The 16033-nt window shown below is 37.9% G+C and overlaps 1 protein-coding gene across 1 annotated transcript in view; it reads left to right on the top strand.

The window, feature by feature from the left end:
* The window catches only part of RERE (arginine-glutamic acid dipeptide repeats), a 470759-nt gene that overhangs the window by 165480 nt on the left and 289246 nt on the right, over positions 1–16033 (top strand). Inside the window, exons 4-5 of the mRNA XM_042781181.1 lie at positions 10415–10520; positions 12192–12288. Coding sequence (XP_042637115.1) covers positions 10415–10520; positions 12192–12288 — 203 coding nt within the window. The remainder of the gene's footprint in view (positions 1–10414; positions 10521–12191; positions 12289–16033) is intronic.

Raw genomic sequence — 16033 nt, 5'->3', positions numbered from 1 at the left:
AGGTCTCTTTCATTTAAGGAATTTTTAAAGTTCATTTTTTATTTCTTCTATTATCCAGTCGTTGTTAAGGAGGATGTTGTTCAGTTTCTATGTGTTTGCTCTTTTTCCATTGATAGCATTGTGATCTGAGAAGATGCTTTGCAGTATTTCAATATTTTTAATTTATTAAGGTTTGTTTTATGACCTAACATATGGTCTGTCCTTGAGAATGCTCTATGTGCACTGGAAAAGAATGTATATTGTGCTACTGTTGGGTGAAGTGCTCTGTAGATGTCTCTAAGGTCAAGTTGGTGGATTGTATTGTTTAGTTCTTCTGCATCTTTGTTTTTTTTCCAGTTGTTCTATCTTTCAATGAAAGTGGTGTATTAAAGCCTCCTACCCTGACTGTGGAGTTACCTGTTTGTCTTTTCAGTTCTGTTAAAGTCTGATTCATGTATTTTGGGACTCTTTCATTTGGTCGATAGATATTTAGTATGGTTATGCCTTGTTGTTCAATTGATCCTTTAATCATTATATAATGCCCTTCCTTGTCTTGTATGGTGGTTTTTGCCTTAAAGTCAGTTTGATTAGAAATTAATATTGCCACTTCTGCTCTTTTACAGTTGCCATTTGCTTGATATATCTTTTTCTAAAGTTTAATTTTTAGTCTGTTTTTGTCTTTGTCTCTAAGGTGTGTCTCTTGTAGACATTATATTGATGGGTTATATTTTCTTATCCAGTTTGCAACTCTCTCTCTCAGTCCTGCACCAGCCTCACAATCCTTGCTATTCCTAAACCCATCATTGCAGCCACAGTGTCAGTCCATCTTGTTGAGGGTTGTTCTTCCCCTTTTTCACTGACACTCCAATTTACCAAGCATGATATCCTTCTCCAGAGACTGGTCCCTTCTGACAACATTACCAAAGTAGATTAGACGAAGTCTTGCCATTCTTTCCTCCAGGGAACTTTCTGGCTGCACTTCTTCCAGGACAGATTTGTTCATTCTTCTAGCAGTCCATCCTAATTTCCATATTCTTCGCCAACACTACAGTTCAAAAGCATCAGCTTTTCTTTGGTCTTCCTTATTCATTGTTCAGCTCTTACTTGCATATGAGGTGATTGAATATACCATGTCTTGGGTTAGGTGCATCTTAGTCTTCAAAGAGACATCTTTGCTGTTCAGCACCCCAAAGAGGTCTTTTGCAGATGATTTGCCCAGTGTAGTACAATGTCTGATTTCTTGACTACTGCTTCCATTGTGTTCGTTGTGGTTGCAAGTAATATGAAATCTCTGACAACTTTAATCTTTTCTCCATTTATTGTGATGCTGATTATTGGTCCACTTGTGAGGATTTGTTTTTTCCTTTATGATGAGGTATAATCCATACTATAGACTGTAGTCTTTAGTCTTCATCAGTAAATGCTTCAAGTCATCTTCACTTTCAGCAAGCATGGTTGTGTTGTCTGCATATCACAGGTTGTCAATGAGTCTTCCTCCAGTCCTTTTCATGTGGTCCAGCTTCTGGATTATTTGCTCAGCATAGAGTTTGAATAAGTATCATGAAAGAGTTGTATACTTTCACCATCATTTAAAAGAAACTGATGGCTAAATTCAACTTGTAAAACATCCTAGAGAATTTTTGTAACCTATGGCCCAGATTTGTTTTCCCCTTTTCTTAAACGTCCTTGTCATTTCTGCAACATCTGGGCTCACTGTTGCTGTGGTGGTTGTTGTTATGTGCCCTTGAGTTGCACCCGATTCTAAGCGATCCTTCCTTGGGTTTCCGAGGTGCTATCACTATGGAAGTAGATTGCCCAACTTTCCTTCTGAGGAGTGGCTAGTGTGTTAGAGCTCTGTAATTTTTCTGCTAGTGTCATACATAAAGCGTCATTAAGTCCTTCAAAATAAGAGAAGCTACTCAACCGCCACTATTATCACATTGTTATGAAACACCAACCAAAAGTATTGTAGAAGTATCAAATTTATAGTATTTGTCCTTAAGTTTTTAATGAAGAAATTGAATGGATTATTGAATATAGAAATTAAGAACAATTTAGCAGTTTCTTCCTGTGCTGTAGACATTTGTTTTCTTTCCCTTTATGGGGAAATCTTTTAAACCAAATAAAAATTTGTTGTTATGGATTTATCTGGTGTAGCTATAGCTACTATTGGCATTCAGAAAGTGATTGACTCTGAGTTTGGACAGCAGATTTAGGGATCCTCAAAATATATGATTTTAGTTTTATCTTGTTAACTTGATCTTTTAATCCAAACTTTGGAGACTTTTTAAACTCCCGTTTCTGACCGTTAGTGTTTTCATCAGGATGCTGTATATGGTGAGACACATGTAGATGTATTTGCCCATGTCATAAGGCTCACATTAACTGTAGCTTATTTGTATGTGTGATGGAAATTTATTATTCTGTATAAGGGGACAAAGATAACTTAGGTTACTGTGTTACCCAACCTTCTGTTTTACAGTAAATGCCAAGAGATAGGAATTTTCCCAAGGCTATGCCTATACTCATATTTTGCCCCTCCAGTGCAAACAAATACAGGAATCTTTTGTCTGATAATTGCAATATTCATAAAGAATGTTATCTTGATAGAAAATACCTTAACAAGTCTTGACTCCATAGTTAGCCATTAAGAGATTTAGTTTACATGTACTTTTTTGGTCCTACCAAAATATTCAAGTTGATTTCTGTCCAGATTTAACTGTGTACATAATTAAACAAAAGGCAGAAGTTTCTTTAGCACATAAGATATTATCAAGAAACAGTGATTTTGAAAATTATTTTGGGTTATTAGAACCTGTGTTTCAGCACATTTTTAGTTGCATCATCTTTCTGGGGATTTATATGTAACCATTTATTTGCACATGTTAGTTGTAAAAAGTGTAAAAGATCATCTGCCCTCCTAGAGTTCCAGCCTTCGTGCTTCACCATTCGATACGAGGCAATTTAAATCCTCTTACATAGATTCATATACTTGTACAGTCTCTTGAAAATGGTATTTTGGATTGAGTGCCACTCACAGGTTTTGAAAATGAGCTTTGTGACCTTGATTCTAGTGCCTAGAGGCAATAAGCAGCTTATCAAATGAATGTGGTGTGTTTCTATGTTTCTTTCATCTATTTATCTTTAAAAAAGGATTCATTATGCTAGTTCTGAACAGACCCTTGGATAGTTCCAGGTTTTATCCATTTGGAAATGCCAACAAATGTTAAGTATCCACTGGAAAGGATCTGTGTCCGTTTTATGCTATTTTAAGGAATTTAAATTACAATTCAAGTGGTGTAAGTCCTGGGAAGGAGTTGTGCTTGGTCCCACCGCAGTCATAGTTCTACAACAGGTCCATTCACTTAGCATTGGACAGTGCCTGTAAAGGAGAGCTCCAGGAGGTGTTTTGATCCTTTCAGGCCCACTTGAACACATAAATATCCCTGGGAAAGTTTGAAAGGATGTTTTAGGATAAAACAAGTTTGGATACTTTTTGTTTATTCAATAGCAACAGAAATTCCTCATTTTCACACCTTCTTTTCCCCTTTCAACTAAAAGGGAACAAACACAGTGTGTCGTTAATGTCTTAAGTATATTAAGGTGGCAAGTACATGGTTGTGTGATTATTTCTAGGGAGTGTTCAAAGCCTTCTCTTTTGAGAGCGAGTCTGTGGAGTTGGTATTTTGGCTTTCTCTCTGTTTCCTTGGTATTTAAGTTAAAGCAAAACTCGGTGGTAGGCAGACTTTAATGACCTGAGTCCTGGTGGCACTAATTTTGTTTTGAGCTGTCATGGCTGCAAAACAAAATCAACCCACTGCCATCAGGTTGATTCTGACTCATAGTGACTATATAGTACAGAGTAGAACTGACCCATAGGGTTTCCAAGGCTGTAAATCTTTCTGGAAGCAGACTATTTCGTCTTTCTCCTGTGGAGCAGTTGATGGGTTCAAATTGCCGACTGTTTTTGTTAGGAGCCCAATGCTTTAATCACTGCACCATCAGAGCTCCTAATGGCTACAAACCTATATAGATAGATACAGATCATACAACAATAGCAAAACAACCTGTTACTGTCAAGTTGAATCCAACTCATAGAACCCCATGTGTTAGACAGAGTCGGACTGTTCCATAGGGTGTTCTTACCTGTCATTTTTACTGAAGCAGAACACTGGGCCTTTCTTCCGTGGCACCACTGGGTTTGTTTGAACCATTGACGGTTAGGCTGAGAGAGGAGCACAAACCCTTTGCACCACCCAGGACAAAAAGTTGGGTAAAGATGATCCTTTGACTGACATGGAAAACTTAACTTTAGACTTCATTAACTAGTTCAGATAATGCCTGGAGTAATCTTTGACATCTGAAGAATAGTAATCTTGACGTCATCTGCGCCTTCCCTCTTCTCCCAGAATCAGGAATGACTTGAAGCCATTAAGTCCTCAAGGACTCAGGACAATATACTCACAGAACACTGTCCTCTATGTAAAAATTGACTCAGCAGAGTTGAAGTGCCGTGTTAAGCCAACTGGTGCAATACACATGAAGGGACACATAACATTTTCCCTGTTGTATGCTTATTGTCTTAACTTGCAATTAAAAGTTTGTGTAGACATTTCTGCATTATAAAATTAAACCTCTAATAGTCAAGTAGGAGCTCTGGTAGCATAGTGGCTAAGGCATTTGACTGCTAACCAGAAGGCTGGCGATTCAAATCCACTAGCCACTCCTCGGAAAGAAGATGGGGTAATCTACTTCCGTAGTGATTCTGCCTTGGAAACCCAAGGAAGGGTCTCTATGAGTCGGGTGGACTCGACGGCACATAACAACAACAACAATAGTCATGTGACTCTTAACTATATTATCACCATGTTGTGGAAACACGTGAAAAAATTTCTTCAGAAGATCTCTTTTTAAGCCTACAGTATACAGATGTTAGCCACTTCCCAAATTTCTGGAAAAACTTGATTCTTTATTGGGTATTTTGACTTACAAAACAAGAATTTGGGTCTGGTTTTATTCAGCTCTTCCATTTTTTGAAACTTAAGTTCCTAATAAACACTTAGTTTATTAAAATTTTTCAGGAAGTTTTTCTGTTATTTCTTAGCACTAGCAGATTATTTTGATATCGCAAAGCTGTTCATTTGATAATACCCATTGCCATTGAGTTGATTCTCAGTCTCAGGCTGTCTTTGGCCCTGGTACCTCTCTCACGTAGGAACAGAGAGAATGAACTTGAGTGGCCAGTTTTGGAGCATTTTGGGCCCTGATTCTTTCTACCAAAAACTAGAACGTGATTGATGGAACAAAGATCTTTTTTGTCCCTGGGCAAATGCTGTCCTTTGGATCTCGTGCAGTTGATTGTTCTAAGGAGTGCGTACCTCCCTGGTGTTACTGTTTACCTTATAGGCTGTCTATAGTTTTACTGAATGGTGAACCATGGGGATGAGTTCAGTTCAGATTTGAAGGTTGTCTAAGTTGGGGCATAGTCCAGGGGGTTCCACCAGTGTATCAGACCATTAAACATGTCCTTTTATATTATTTTGAGTTATGTTCCACATTTTTCTCACACTCTATTGAGGACCTTACTGTGATCTCTTTTGGAGGCTGAGATTCATGTGGTCCATTAATCAGATTAACTCTTTAAATCAGTGAAAGTACTATATCAATACTCAGACCTCCTGAAAGGAAATCCCCTATTGACTTGGATCTTAAGTTTATATTTGGGGTGCCTGATCTCTGTGGCATTGACAAGATGAATATGGATTTTCCGCAGTAGCTGCCCATTTGCCTTTCTGTCTCCATTGCCTTGTTCTTTTCCTAGTCTATCTTCATGTTACCTAGTTCTCAGTGTTTAAATTCTGTTTTGACTTTTTCATTAATTCTTAACACTGTTGTCTGACATTCAAGGCTCTCCTGGAATTCCCATGTTTAGGCCATTTGTCTTTTTCCTAAGCCCAAGTGTGGGGAGGCTTTGTCCTCTATTACACTCTCCATTTCCATCAGTTTACACACATCCTTCTTTTGAAAAGAATCCCAGGTGAGTGGTGTGGAGGACTCAGTGATTGTATGCAGAAAGGGCTCCTCCTGTTCAGTGCAGAACCACTCCCTGGAAACAGATCAGATGCAGAGGTGATGTGCACACGTTCACTGAGTTCTGCTTAGCTCTGGTCTGTGCCCTCACTCCAGTCTTTCTTTCTTAAAAACTGAAAAAGTAAATAATGGGAAATGATTTACTTTTCAGTGAGCTCTACTCTGTATTCAGAATACACCCCAGGGTACTTTCACATGGGAAGCTTCTCAGCGATTCACACTTGATTCCACATTCTTTTAAAAATAGGTCATTTACAGATGCTCTGACCTTTATGCAACCACACATTTATATCACTAACAAAATAATGAGACATATTTGTTAAAAATATTTGACTTGCTTCTGAAGTTACTGTAAAACACAAGGTACTTTCCCCCAATTTGCTATATTATTTATTTGGTATTGCTAGTATTGCTATTACTCCTAGAGTTTTGGATTTGAGAAAAGCAAAATCTGTAGAAGACTATTACATTCTGTGATAGTAATATCCACCATTTATTGAGAGCTAACCAACTTCTATTAATTGATTTAGTCATTGCAACCTGGTAGAGTTAGGTAGAGACTTTTTTTTCCCTCCCCCATCATTTTATATCAGAGAATTGAGGCAGGGAGAAGGTAAATAATTTGCTCAAAGTTACACAGCTTATTAGTAAGTTGCCAACCAGGATTGAAAGACAGGTAGTTTGGATTTAATGGAATGATCCCTAAATACCATTTTAGTACTTTTCTGTGAGTTTGAGCAAAAATCTTGGTGTGTTAGGCAGGACGGTGAGGATTTCCTGTGATTAACATTTGAGGGATACTTGGAATTTCAGGTGTATTTGGCATGTTTACTTGGGAGAGGGGATGCTCTCTGTTCCCTTCATTTGCTCCCCAGTGTTGTAGTAATCAGTTTCCATGGAAGTAGCTGCTGCTTTTTTCTTCCTTAGAAGAGAATATTTGGATATTTCAGACTTTAGAGAAAATGTAAGGGAAGCTCCCCCCATTTTATCTACATAAATTTATAAGAATAGAAAGATACCATAAAAATCATCTTGTTCTATCACTTTCTAGATGGTTAGGTGATTCAGAGGGTTAGCGACCTAGGTCACTCCCAGTGAACCAGTGTTCCTGATAAGACTAGATTACTTGGTTTTAGTTGTGCACACACACTTCCTCTTTAGAGATGTTTAATTTACTGCCTATTTAGGAAGATTGTGTCAATTAGAGCTATTTAAATCTGTTCAAAACTTTTTTTTCTTTGTGTGTTTGTTAGAGCCTGGAGGCTTTTTACTTTTAAGCAATGCTGCCACACCCTGGTTTTTAGGTAGTACTGCATTAGGAAATCCAAGAGTCCCTTCACTTGCCTTTGTAAAGTCTAGTGAGCGAGCCATAAATCTAGGTTCAAATAATCAAAGCAATAATTTCTTTGTGTATAATCGATAAGTTTCTCAGTCATAAAGTAACACAATGCAATGCACTGCTGTGGAGTTGGATCCCACTCATAGCAGCCTCTCCTTGGGTTTCCCAGGTGGTATTACTATGGAAGTAGATTGACCAATCTTCCTTCCAAGGAGTGGCTGGTGGGCTTAAACCACCAGCCTTCTGATTAGCAGTCAAATGCCTTAGGCATTATACCATCAGAGCTCCCAGTCTTATGGTAGCAGAGATTATATACTTCAGAAGGTTGCAGAACCGCTGACTTGATTCTGAAGAGTAGACGTTGTACAATTGCTGGTTATTGCACCTAAAAGGCATTTCTGTTGCCCTTTTAGGGTTTCAGACATCTTAATTGTGCTGCAGAAATCAAGTATAGATTTTAGAAAATTGCTGATGGCACTGTGAGTAGATCTGAATTCTTGTGTGCCCAGTAAGTAATTCATTATTGTGAGTGTTAAGGATTCAGCGGTAGCTCAGTGAATGGTAGCTCAGTGAATGACCCTCTACTCAGTTTCAGGTGCTTTTCAGTCTTTGTGACTCTTTGTAGGTAGATTTCAGTGTTTTGATTTTATAGAAAATGAACCTAAGGCTTAAAGAATCCTGGTTCCTTGTCTGGAATCACAGAGCTAGGAAGTAGTGGAACTGGAATTTGAACTAGTGCATTCTTTTCAGTAATCCATATACCTAGTTCTACCCTGTAGTGCTTGAACGAGGTTTTATTTTTGCTATGCTAGCTTACCTTCGCTTAAAAGAGGAAACCGTTAGACCAGTGGTTTTCCACTGGGGGCAGTTTTGTCCCACGGGTGACATTTCAAAATGTTTGGAGACATTTGTGGTTGTGACAACTTGAAGGTAGGGTGTGTGCAGTGATATTTATTGGTAGAGCCCAGGGATGCTGCTAAACGTCCTACAGCGCACAGGACAGCGCCCCTGACAACAGAGAATGATCTGACCCAAATGTCAGCAGTGCTGAGGGTGAGAAGCCTTCCTTTATTAGACAGTATATTTTATTTAAGTTTATCCCTGAGTACCCTCAAGCTGCCCTTTGTCCAGATTTTTTTTTTTTTTTTTTAATTAAAACCAGTTTTTGTAGATCTGCCTGTTTGATGCAGTTAATTGCAAAGTGAGAAGCTTGATGTGTACAATATTTAACTTGGATTAACATTTTTCACATTTGAGTTCAGTCAGAATTTTGGTAGTTGTTTTGTTTCTGGTTCATTAAATGGCTTAAGTGTTTTAGTTACCAAAGATTTTCAGAACCTTCCTGGTCTTTTATTGAAGAGTATATTTGTGATTTCTCATTAAACAGGAAGTGATTTTCTTCAGTAATGCAGACTCTTTTGACATGTTTTAGGATTTAGCCATCTCCTTTATAAAAGTGAGTGATTTAAAAAAATTAGCTCTCATACCTTTTTATTGGTTGACCTATGATGAAAAGGTAGAGGCTACGAAGAATAATAATATTGTATTCATCATGGAGATGTCTATAGAGACCACCACCAGGGTTGGGAAAATGTTTTATGAAGGCCTGTCAAATCTCTCCATACACTGCCACGCTAACATGCTTCACGATTAGGTACACAGATGTGATCTGCCACAAGTGTAGCTTCAAAACCTTCCAGTGGGAGGGCAATGCGTGATCACTAATATATATTTGAATGTATTAGAATGCAGAGTTTACTTTTAGGGGGATACAATGATTAAAACAAACAAGCAATAAAAAAAACAAACCCACTGCCATTGAGTCCATTCTGACTCTTAGCAACCTCCGTTAGGTTTCGAAGGTTTTAAAGTAAATCTTTACAGAAGTAGATTGGCCCACCTTCCTTCCGCGGAGTGACTGGTTGGTTTGAACCAACAGCCTTCTGGTAAGCAGTCAAATGCCTTAGGCACTGTGCCACCAGAGCTTCTTACACAATGATTAAAAAATAAAAAAAAAACGCACTGCCGTTGAGTCGGGTCCAACTCATAGCGGCCCCTCCTTGGGTTTCCCAGGCAGTATCACTATGGAAGTAGATTGCCCAGCCTTCCTTCTGAGGAGTGGCTGGTGGGTTTGAACAATCAGCCTTCTGATTAGCAGTCAAATGCCTTAGGCATTAGGCCACCAGAGCTCCTACAATGATTAAGTGCCCCATAAACATTTACAGGACACTGATAATCATAGAATTCTTTATTCATACACGAACAGTTATGTAGAAGGTGTCTATTCTCTGGAGATTCCAGGATAAATAAGGCAGGGTACCTGTTCTATAAACTTGCAGTCCCATCATCACCACCAATAGTTTGCAGTTATACTAGTTTGCCATAATAGCAATAACTGCAAGGTCCTGTGGCAGTAACGTAGAAGGAGAATCTAATTCAATGTTGGTGGCAGGCAGACCTTGGAGAGGAGATGACTTTTGTGCCAGGCCTTAGTGGCTAAGTCTGTCTAGCTTATTCTTAATAAGCCTTGCTGCTGTGCCTAAAATATTATGTAACTATGCACTCACTAGATAAAGATAGAAGGAGGATATAGATTCATGTGGTATTACGTGTACCTTTAGGTTCATGTGAGTTCATAGTGACCTTATGTACAACAGAACAAAACACTGCCTAGTATTATATAGTTAATGTTAAATTTCAAAATAGATATTAAATGTATCAGTTAATCACACTGGGGGTAGGTACAGATTCAAGTATGGTATCTTTTGTTTCCTGAAATATAACCACCTTTGAGAGGCGTAGGGTCAGAGGGTGCTATGGCTAGGATTTTTATTTTAATAAAAGTGGACCTTGTAATTGGCTTAAGCATTTTTGTGATCCTGGTGGTAGTTGTGTGTCTCCTCTTTGCTTGTCCACCTATTTCCAGAGTCTTTTGGTCAGGGGTATGGTATGCACCAGTGGGCACCTGAAATCCTGTTCCTAATGCTGTTAGATTTTCCTTTTCAGAGTAAGAGGGACCATCTACTCATGAACGTCAAATGGTACTACCGTCAGTCTGAAGTTCCAGATTCTGTATATCAGCATTTGGTTCAGGATCGACATAATGAAAATGGTAAATTTTTCCTTCTGTCTGATTTTTTTTTTTTTTAAGCTTTCGTTCTTTCTAAAGACATTTATTATAAGGAGATAAAACATTATGACAAATTTATCTGAAAAGAAGCTTTTTATAAATCGGGACATATTGGCTTGTTCATTTTTCCCTAAGTTCTTTCATTATTATTATTTTTTTTCTTTTTCTTTCTTCTCTTTAATCCCTGAACGTGTACTAGTAATGTCTTCCCCTTAAACTTGGAATAGAAATAACACTAATTTCATTTTTAACTCATTTTTCTCACCTAATGATAAGAAAATAATATTTTAAACCCTATAGGATTATATTTTATTTTGTTTTCCCGTCTCTGTAGTCTGAGAAAATTATAGAACCTCTCTGTATTCAGGGTTGTGAACTTCAGTTTTTGTAGCAAAGCTTTCTGAATCATTTTTAGGAATTTATTTTGAGATCCTCAGTTTCAGAACAATAGGAAGGAAGATAGGTAGTTCAGAGCAACTGATTGTTTTTCTTCCTTTGGTTTTGTAGTTTCTCCTCAGTATTTTCTTCCTTTGGTTTTGTAGTTTCTCCTCAGTAAACTTACTGACAAATGAGGTATGTATGTGGATATATATATATTACATTTGTTCATATGTAGAATAGTTCTATTTTATTGATTCTTGAGAGGTGCTAGGCCTCATGGTAGATGATTCTCACTTGTCACCCATAAATAATTTGAGGTTTGTCCCTTCCCAGTTCTAGCTGAGGAAATTGAGGCTTACAGGGAGACTCCTTCTTTCCTAAGTAGTGGCCTCACCTAGGGTCGGGTCTCAGCTCTGTAGCACCCTGATGCCTGTCTCTTTCTACTCTTCCGCATAGCTTTCAGTGATGTGTTTTGAGTCAGTACATTAGCAGTCAAAGAGCTTTGAAGAATGATGTCCTTTTGTATCTTACTAGCTTATTTCTTTTCTGAAATTATAAAAATTTCTGGTAAAGTAGTTAAATTTTGGTTCCATATTATAAGCAATTTGGTTATTCTTTTTTAACTGAACCAGTGTGTGATGCCACTTCATTCTGGAATTTTTAGCAATAAAAAGTAAGATAGAAAAATTCATTAAATATTTTAGTATTTGGTGTTGCTAGACCGTGACAGATGTTTTTTCTCTTTTTTCTTATTTTTTCATTTTGTGCTTAATATATTTCAGCAAACTGTGGTTTTGACCTGTTAGAATTCTGTTTTAAGGGATCTTAGGAGGAGGAACATAGGGTATTATGAGGAGATAAGTTTTTGAAAGTATCCACTTTTATTTATTTGTTGACTTTAAGGCCAAAATATATAATTACTATACAGAAATAATGGTATGTTTTAAAATCAATGGATCTCCTTTCCCTCTTCTACCCACTTCCTTCTCCATTTCTGTCACCAAAGTTAAGGGTAGAAAATAAACCTGACAAGATGTTTCATCAGGTGACAAAAAATACACGCTTTATTCCCAGTGTTCTTGCTGTATGTATTATTCCTCTTTTCTATTTTGAATACTTAAAACATTGGACAGGCCTAGTTGTTTATTGTGCTTTCTTTAGTTAGTGAGAGGTGAACCTGAAAGAAAAGTTTTGAGAAATTTTCCTAGTTGTTTTGAGAAGCTCATTTTTAATATCCTTTTAATAAATCACTTATTTATTTATTTTTGACAGACTCTGGAAGAGAACTTGTCATTACAGACCCAGTTATCAAGAACCGAGAGCTTTTCATTTCCGATTATGTTGACACCTACCATGCTGCTGCCCTTAGGTAAGTGTCAGAGGCATATAAGAAGAAGTCATTGCAGAGTGGAGGGTAAAAGGCCCTGATCTCTTTAGACAATCATTGTATTAATCAGACTACTCTCCTTGTCTCAGTAAAATGACACCCTGTTGTTAACTTTGGATTACTGGCCTCTTGGAAGTTACTGTATCTTCACTTAATCTGTGTCCCTTTAACACCCCCCCCCTTTTTTAAATTGTGCTTTGGGTGCAAATTTACAGAGTAAATTAGTTTTACATTTAACAGTTCCTGTACATTTGATGTCAGGCCCCCATTACCATCTCCGACCATAACAAACTCTCTTCACCTCCTGTCCCTGTGACTACCCCCTCCCTGTACCCGTTTTAACTATGCACTTCTGTCTGTCTAGCTTCCCCTCTGTGTGAATGCTGCCCCTCTAGTGCCTCCTGGCAGGTTGCTCTAAGTGGTGTTATCTCCCTATACTTGGTGATTGCATTGCCCTGGGGTAGGTGTTCTGCATGTAGGTGTTCTCTTGTTGGGCTCAGTGCCAATCCATGAGAGTGAGTCCAATTCTAGGGCTGAATGATAACCCTAGGCCATAGTCTTGGGGGTTCCACTAGACTCTATTTGACCAGTAATTCTGGTTGTTTTTGTGTTTTTGAATTTTGTTCCACGTTTTTCCTCCCACTCTGGCCAGGCTCTCCAGTTTTGATCCCTTTCTGAGTGGTTGGCATTGGTAGCTGGGCACCATCTAGATCTTCTGGTCTTGGGGTCATGAAGGCTGAGGTCCTCAAGGTCTGTCTTATCCTTGGACTGCTTGTTTCTAGATGCCTTTGATTTTCTTCACTCTCCTTTGATTCAGACGAGAGGAGACCAATAGTTGCATCTTAGAAAACTTTTGAGAACCCCAGTCACTACTCACCAAAGTAGGTTGTGGAACACCTTCTCTATATTATTGTATCTTTATTTCCTTGAAAATTATTATCCTAATATTGTTTGCTGAAGTATTTAGGGTAAAGTATTACAGTGAGCTCTACTTTCTAAAGATTCAACAACTGTGACCAGAAAAGATAGATAAGGAAATGAAAGAAACAAATATGTCAGCCTGTAAATAATTGAGAATCTAGGCAGAGTTTATAGGGATTTTCATTGAATTGTTCTTTCAGTATCAGAAATTTCCTATTAAAAAAAAATACACTAAAGATTTTATTCTGAGGCAGAAAGTAACATTGTAGCTAATCTTAAGGCCTTAGATAATTATGCCAAAAAGTGACAGTATCATGATCCCTTGCTGTGTACCCTCTGATGTTTTCTGTTCTGAAGAAAAAAATGCCCATATGTTCTGTTTGTCTTTTATGTAGAAGTGGTAGACCTAGGGCTTGTTAAATGGTAAAGGAAGTAAGACAATTAACGTTCTTATAGCCCTTTCCTACTGGAAATAATGAAGGGGTAAAAGAACTACATTCTTTGTTAAAGAATATGGTTTTAAAAAGTCATTGAAATTTGCTGCCTTTTAGCTTAACTACAATGAGATAAAATAAATTTTCTATTATTCAGCTGGTGATCAGCAAAACCATCTGGAATCTCTTGTGCAAAGCTACATAGCTAAAGTCACTTATTTCAAGGCAAATTAGTAGCAACTTTTACTACAGGACAGGTTTTGGCAAACTTTTTTATGCCAGATAGTAGATATATTCCGCATCATAGGCCATATGGTCTCTGTCTCAACTAATTCAGCTATTATAGTTTAAAAGCAGCTATGGACAATGTGTAAAAACAAATAATGGTGACTGTCTTTCAGTAAAACTTTATTTTTGGACATTTCAATTTGAGTTCCTTTCATTTTTGCAGGTTCTGAGATAGTCCTATTTTGATTTTTCTTTTTAGTCATTTAAAAACGTAAAAACCATTTTTAGCTCATGGGCCATACGAAAACAGGTGGTGAGCCAAATTTGCCTTTTAGAGAATTCCTGTTTTATAAGCTTCTTCCAGAACTCTTATAGCTTTTTATGTCTTTGTGGAAATGGCTTTCTAGTCTTAAACTGGCATGCTGAACAAAACAAAGGAGGTCAACTAGACTGATGGAACAATTGAATTGTTAGTTATAAGGCAGACAGATAAAACATGTAGATTGATCCTGGGAAAATTTCTTATACTGCTTTGCATTCCTTCCCCCCTCTTCTTTTCATCTTGTCTCATTGATTGAGGTAAATGAATTTTAAATGATTTAGAGTTTCAGTTAAAAAAATTTTGAGAACTATATAACTGGTTATTCAACATGTTTTTACATAACTGCTTAAAATAGGGTATATTTGAGTATTTATCAGGGCCTATTCAGATTTGTAAGGAGCACTGATGGTACAGTGGTTAAGTCTTGGGCAATTAACCTTAAGGTCAGCAGTTCAAACTCACCACCTGCTCCATGGAAGCAAGATGCAGCAGTCTGCTTCTATATAGATTACAGACTTGGAAACCCAATGGGGCAGTTCTGCTCTGCCCTGTAGGGTGGCTATGAGTCAGAATTTACTTCACAGTGATGGGTATGGGTATTCAAATTTGCAAAGTAATTTTTATCCCATTCAACCATTTTTTTAGAAGAGCCAGTTACCCTAGATAACTCGAGCTGAACCCAGATGAATTTACTGTGACTAGGTTTCTTAGCCTGGAAGGAAGGTCAGGCAATCTACTTCCGTAGTGATACTGCCTTGGAAACCCAAGGAGGGGTCACTATGAGTGAGGTCCGACTCGCTGGCAAATAACAAAAACAACAGTTTTCTTAGCAGATACTTTCTGCAGAAGTCTCAATGCATAGATCACTATACCTTCACTGGCCACTAAAGAGTGCTAAAATGATAGCACCTTATCTTCTTCCTGTATGTGCGATTACACTGGTTATTGGTTAGTAGTTTTGTCCTGTGGTTTTCTTTAAAGTGATTATAAAGAATGGTAGCTGTTTTATAAAACTTTCATCTTATTTTGGCTTGTGTTAGTTTTGAATACTGCATCCCTTTATGACTTAACAACTGGATTCTTTTCAAAGACTTGAGATGATTAGTGGTCACTTTGTTAATAGATGATCTGGCCTAGTAAGTACTCACTAGGTACTTGCTGACAGATTAATATTTGTCTGCATCTGGTGTTCCTCAGACTGGTTCTTACTCAATTATCCAACCTCATTCTTAGCATCCTATGTTCATTATGAAAGAAGCTTTGCTTTGCCCTTTAGCATCACCTGCAATAATAACAGGATATAAATGGTAGTGTCCCCAGGAATTTCTATTCACCAAAAGTCCCCACGTACCCATCGCTGCCAAAGAGTAGATTCTGACTTAGAGCAATCCTATGGGACAGAGTAGAACTGCCCCATAGGGTTTCTAAGACATGACATTTTTATGGAAGCAGACCAGCTCATCCTTCTCTGTGGAGTGGCTGGTGGGTTTGAACTACTGTCCTTTCAGTTAGTAGGCAAATGCTTTAACCAACATGCCACCAGAGCTCCTTACACCTAAACTAGATTAATTAAAAAATATTTGGTGGAGGATGAGGGAGGATTTAGCTTTAAGTTTTAATTCCAGTGTTTCCTTTCAACATTTATTGGCAGAAATAATTTTTTCTATCTCCATAAATATAAATATCAGCCAAAGGGATTAGGTGAGGAGAGGAAACTCAGGCCCGCCCAGAGTAGCAGGCCGGAAGAGCAGGAGAAAGGGGATAAAAGCCAGGAACCTGGACAGAAGAGCAGTCAGCCCCAGGGTTACAGGTGAGGAGAGAC

This window comes from Orycteropus afer, unplaced genomic scaffold (assembly GCF_000298275.1).
Source record: "Orycteropus afer afer isolate SDZICR_OR568_19922 unplaced genomic scaffold, OryAfe1.0 scaffold00094, whole genome shotgun sequence".
Lineage (NCBI taxonomy): Eukaryota > Metazoa > Chordata > Mammalia > Tubulidentata > Orycteropodidae > Orycteropus > Orycteropus afer.
This window is presented reverse-complemented; position numbering and strand designations above follow the sequence as displayed.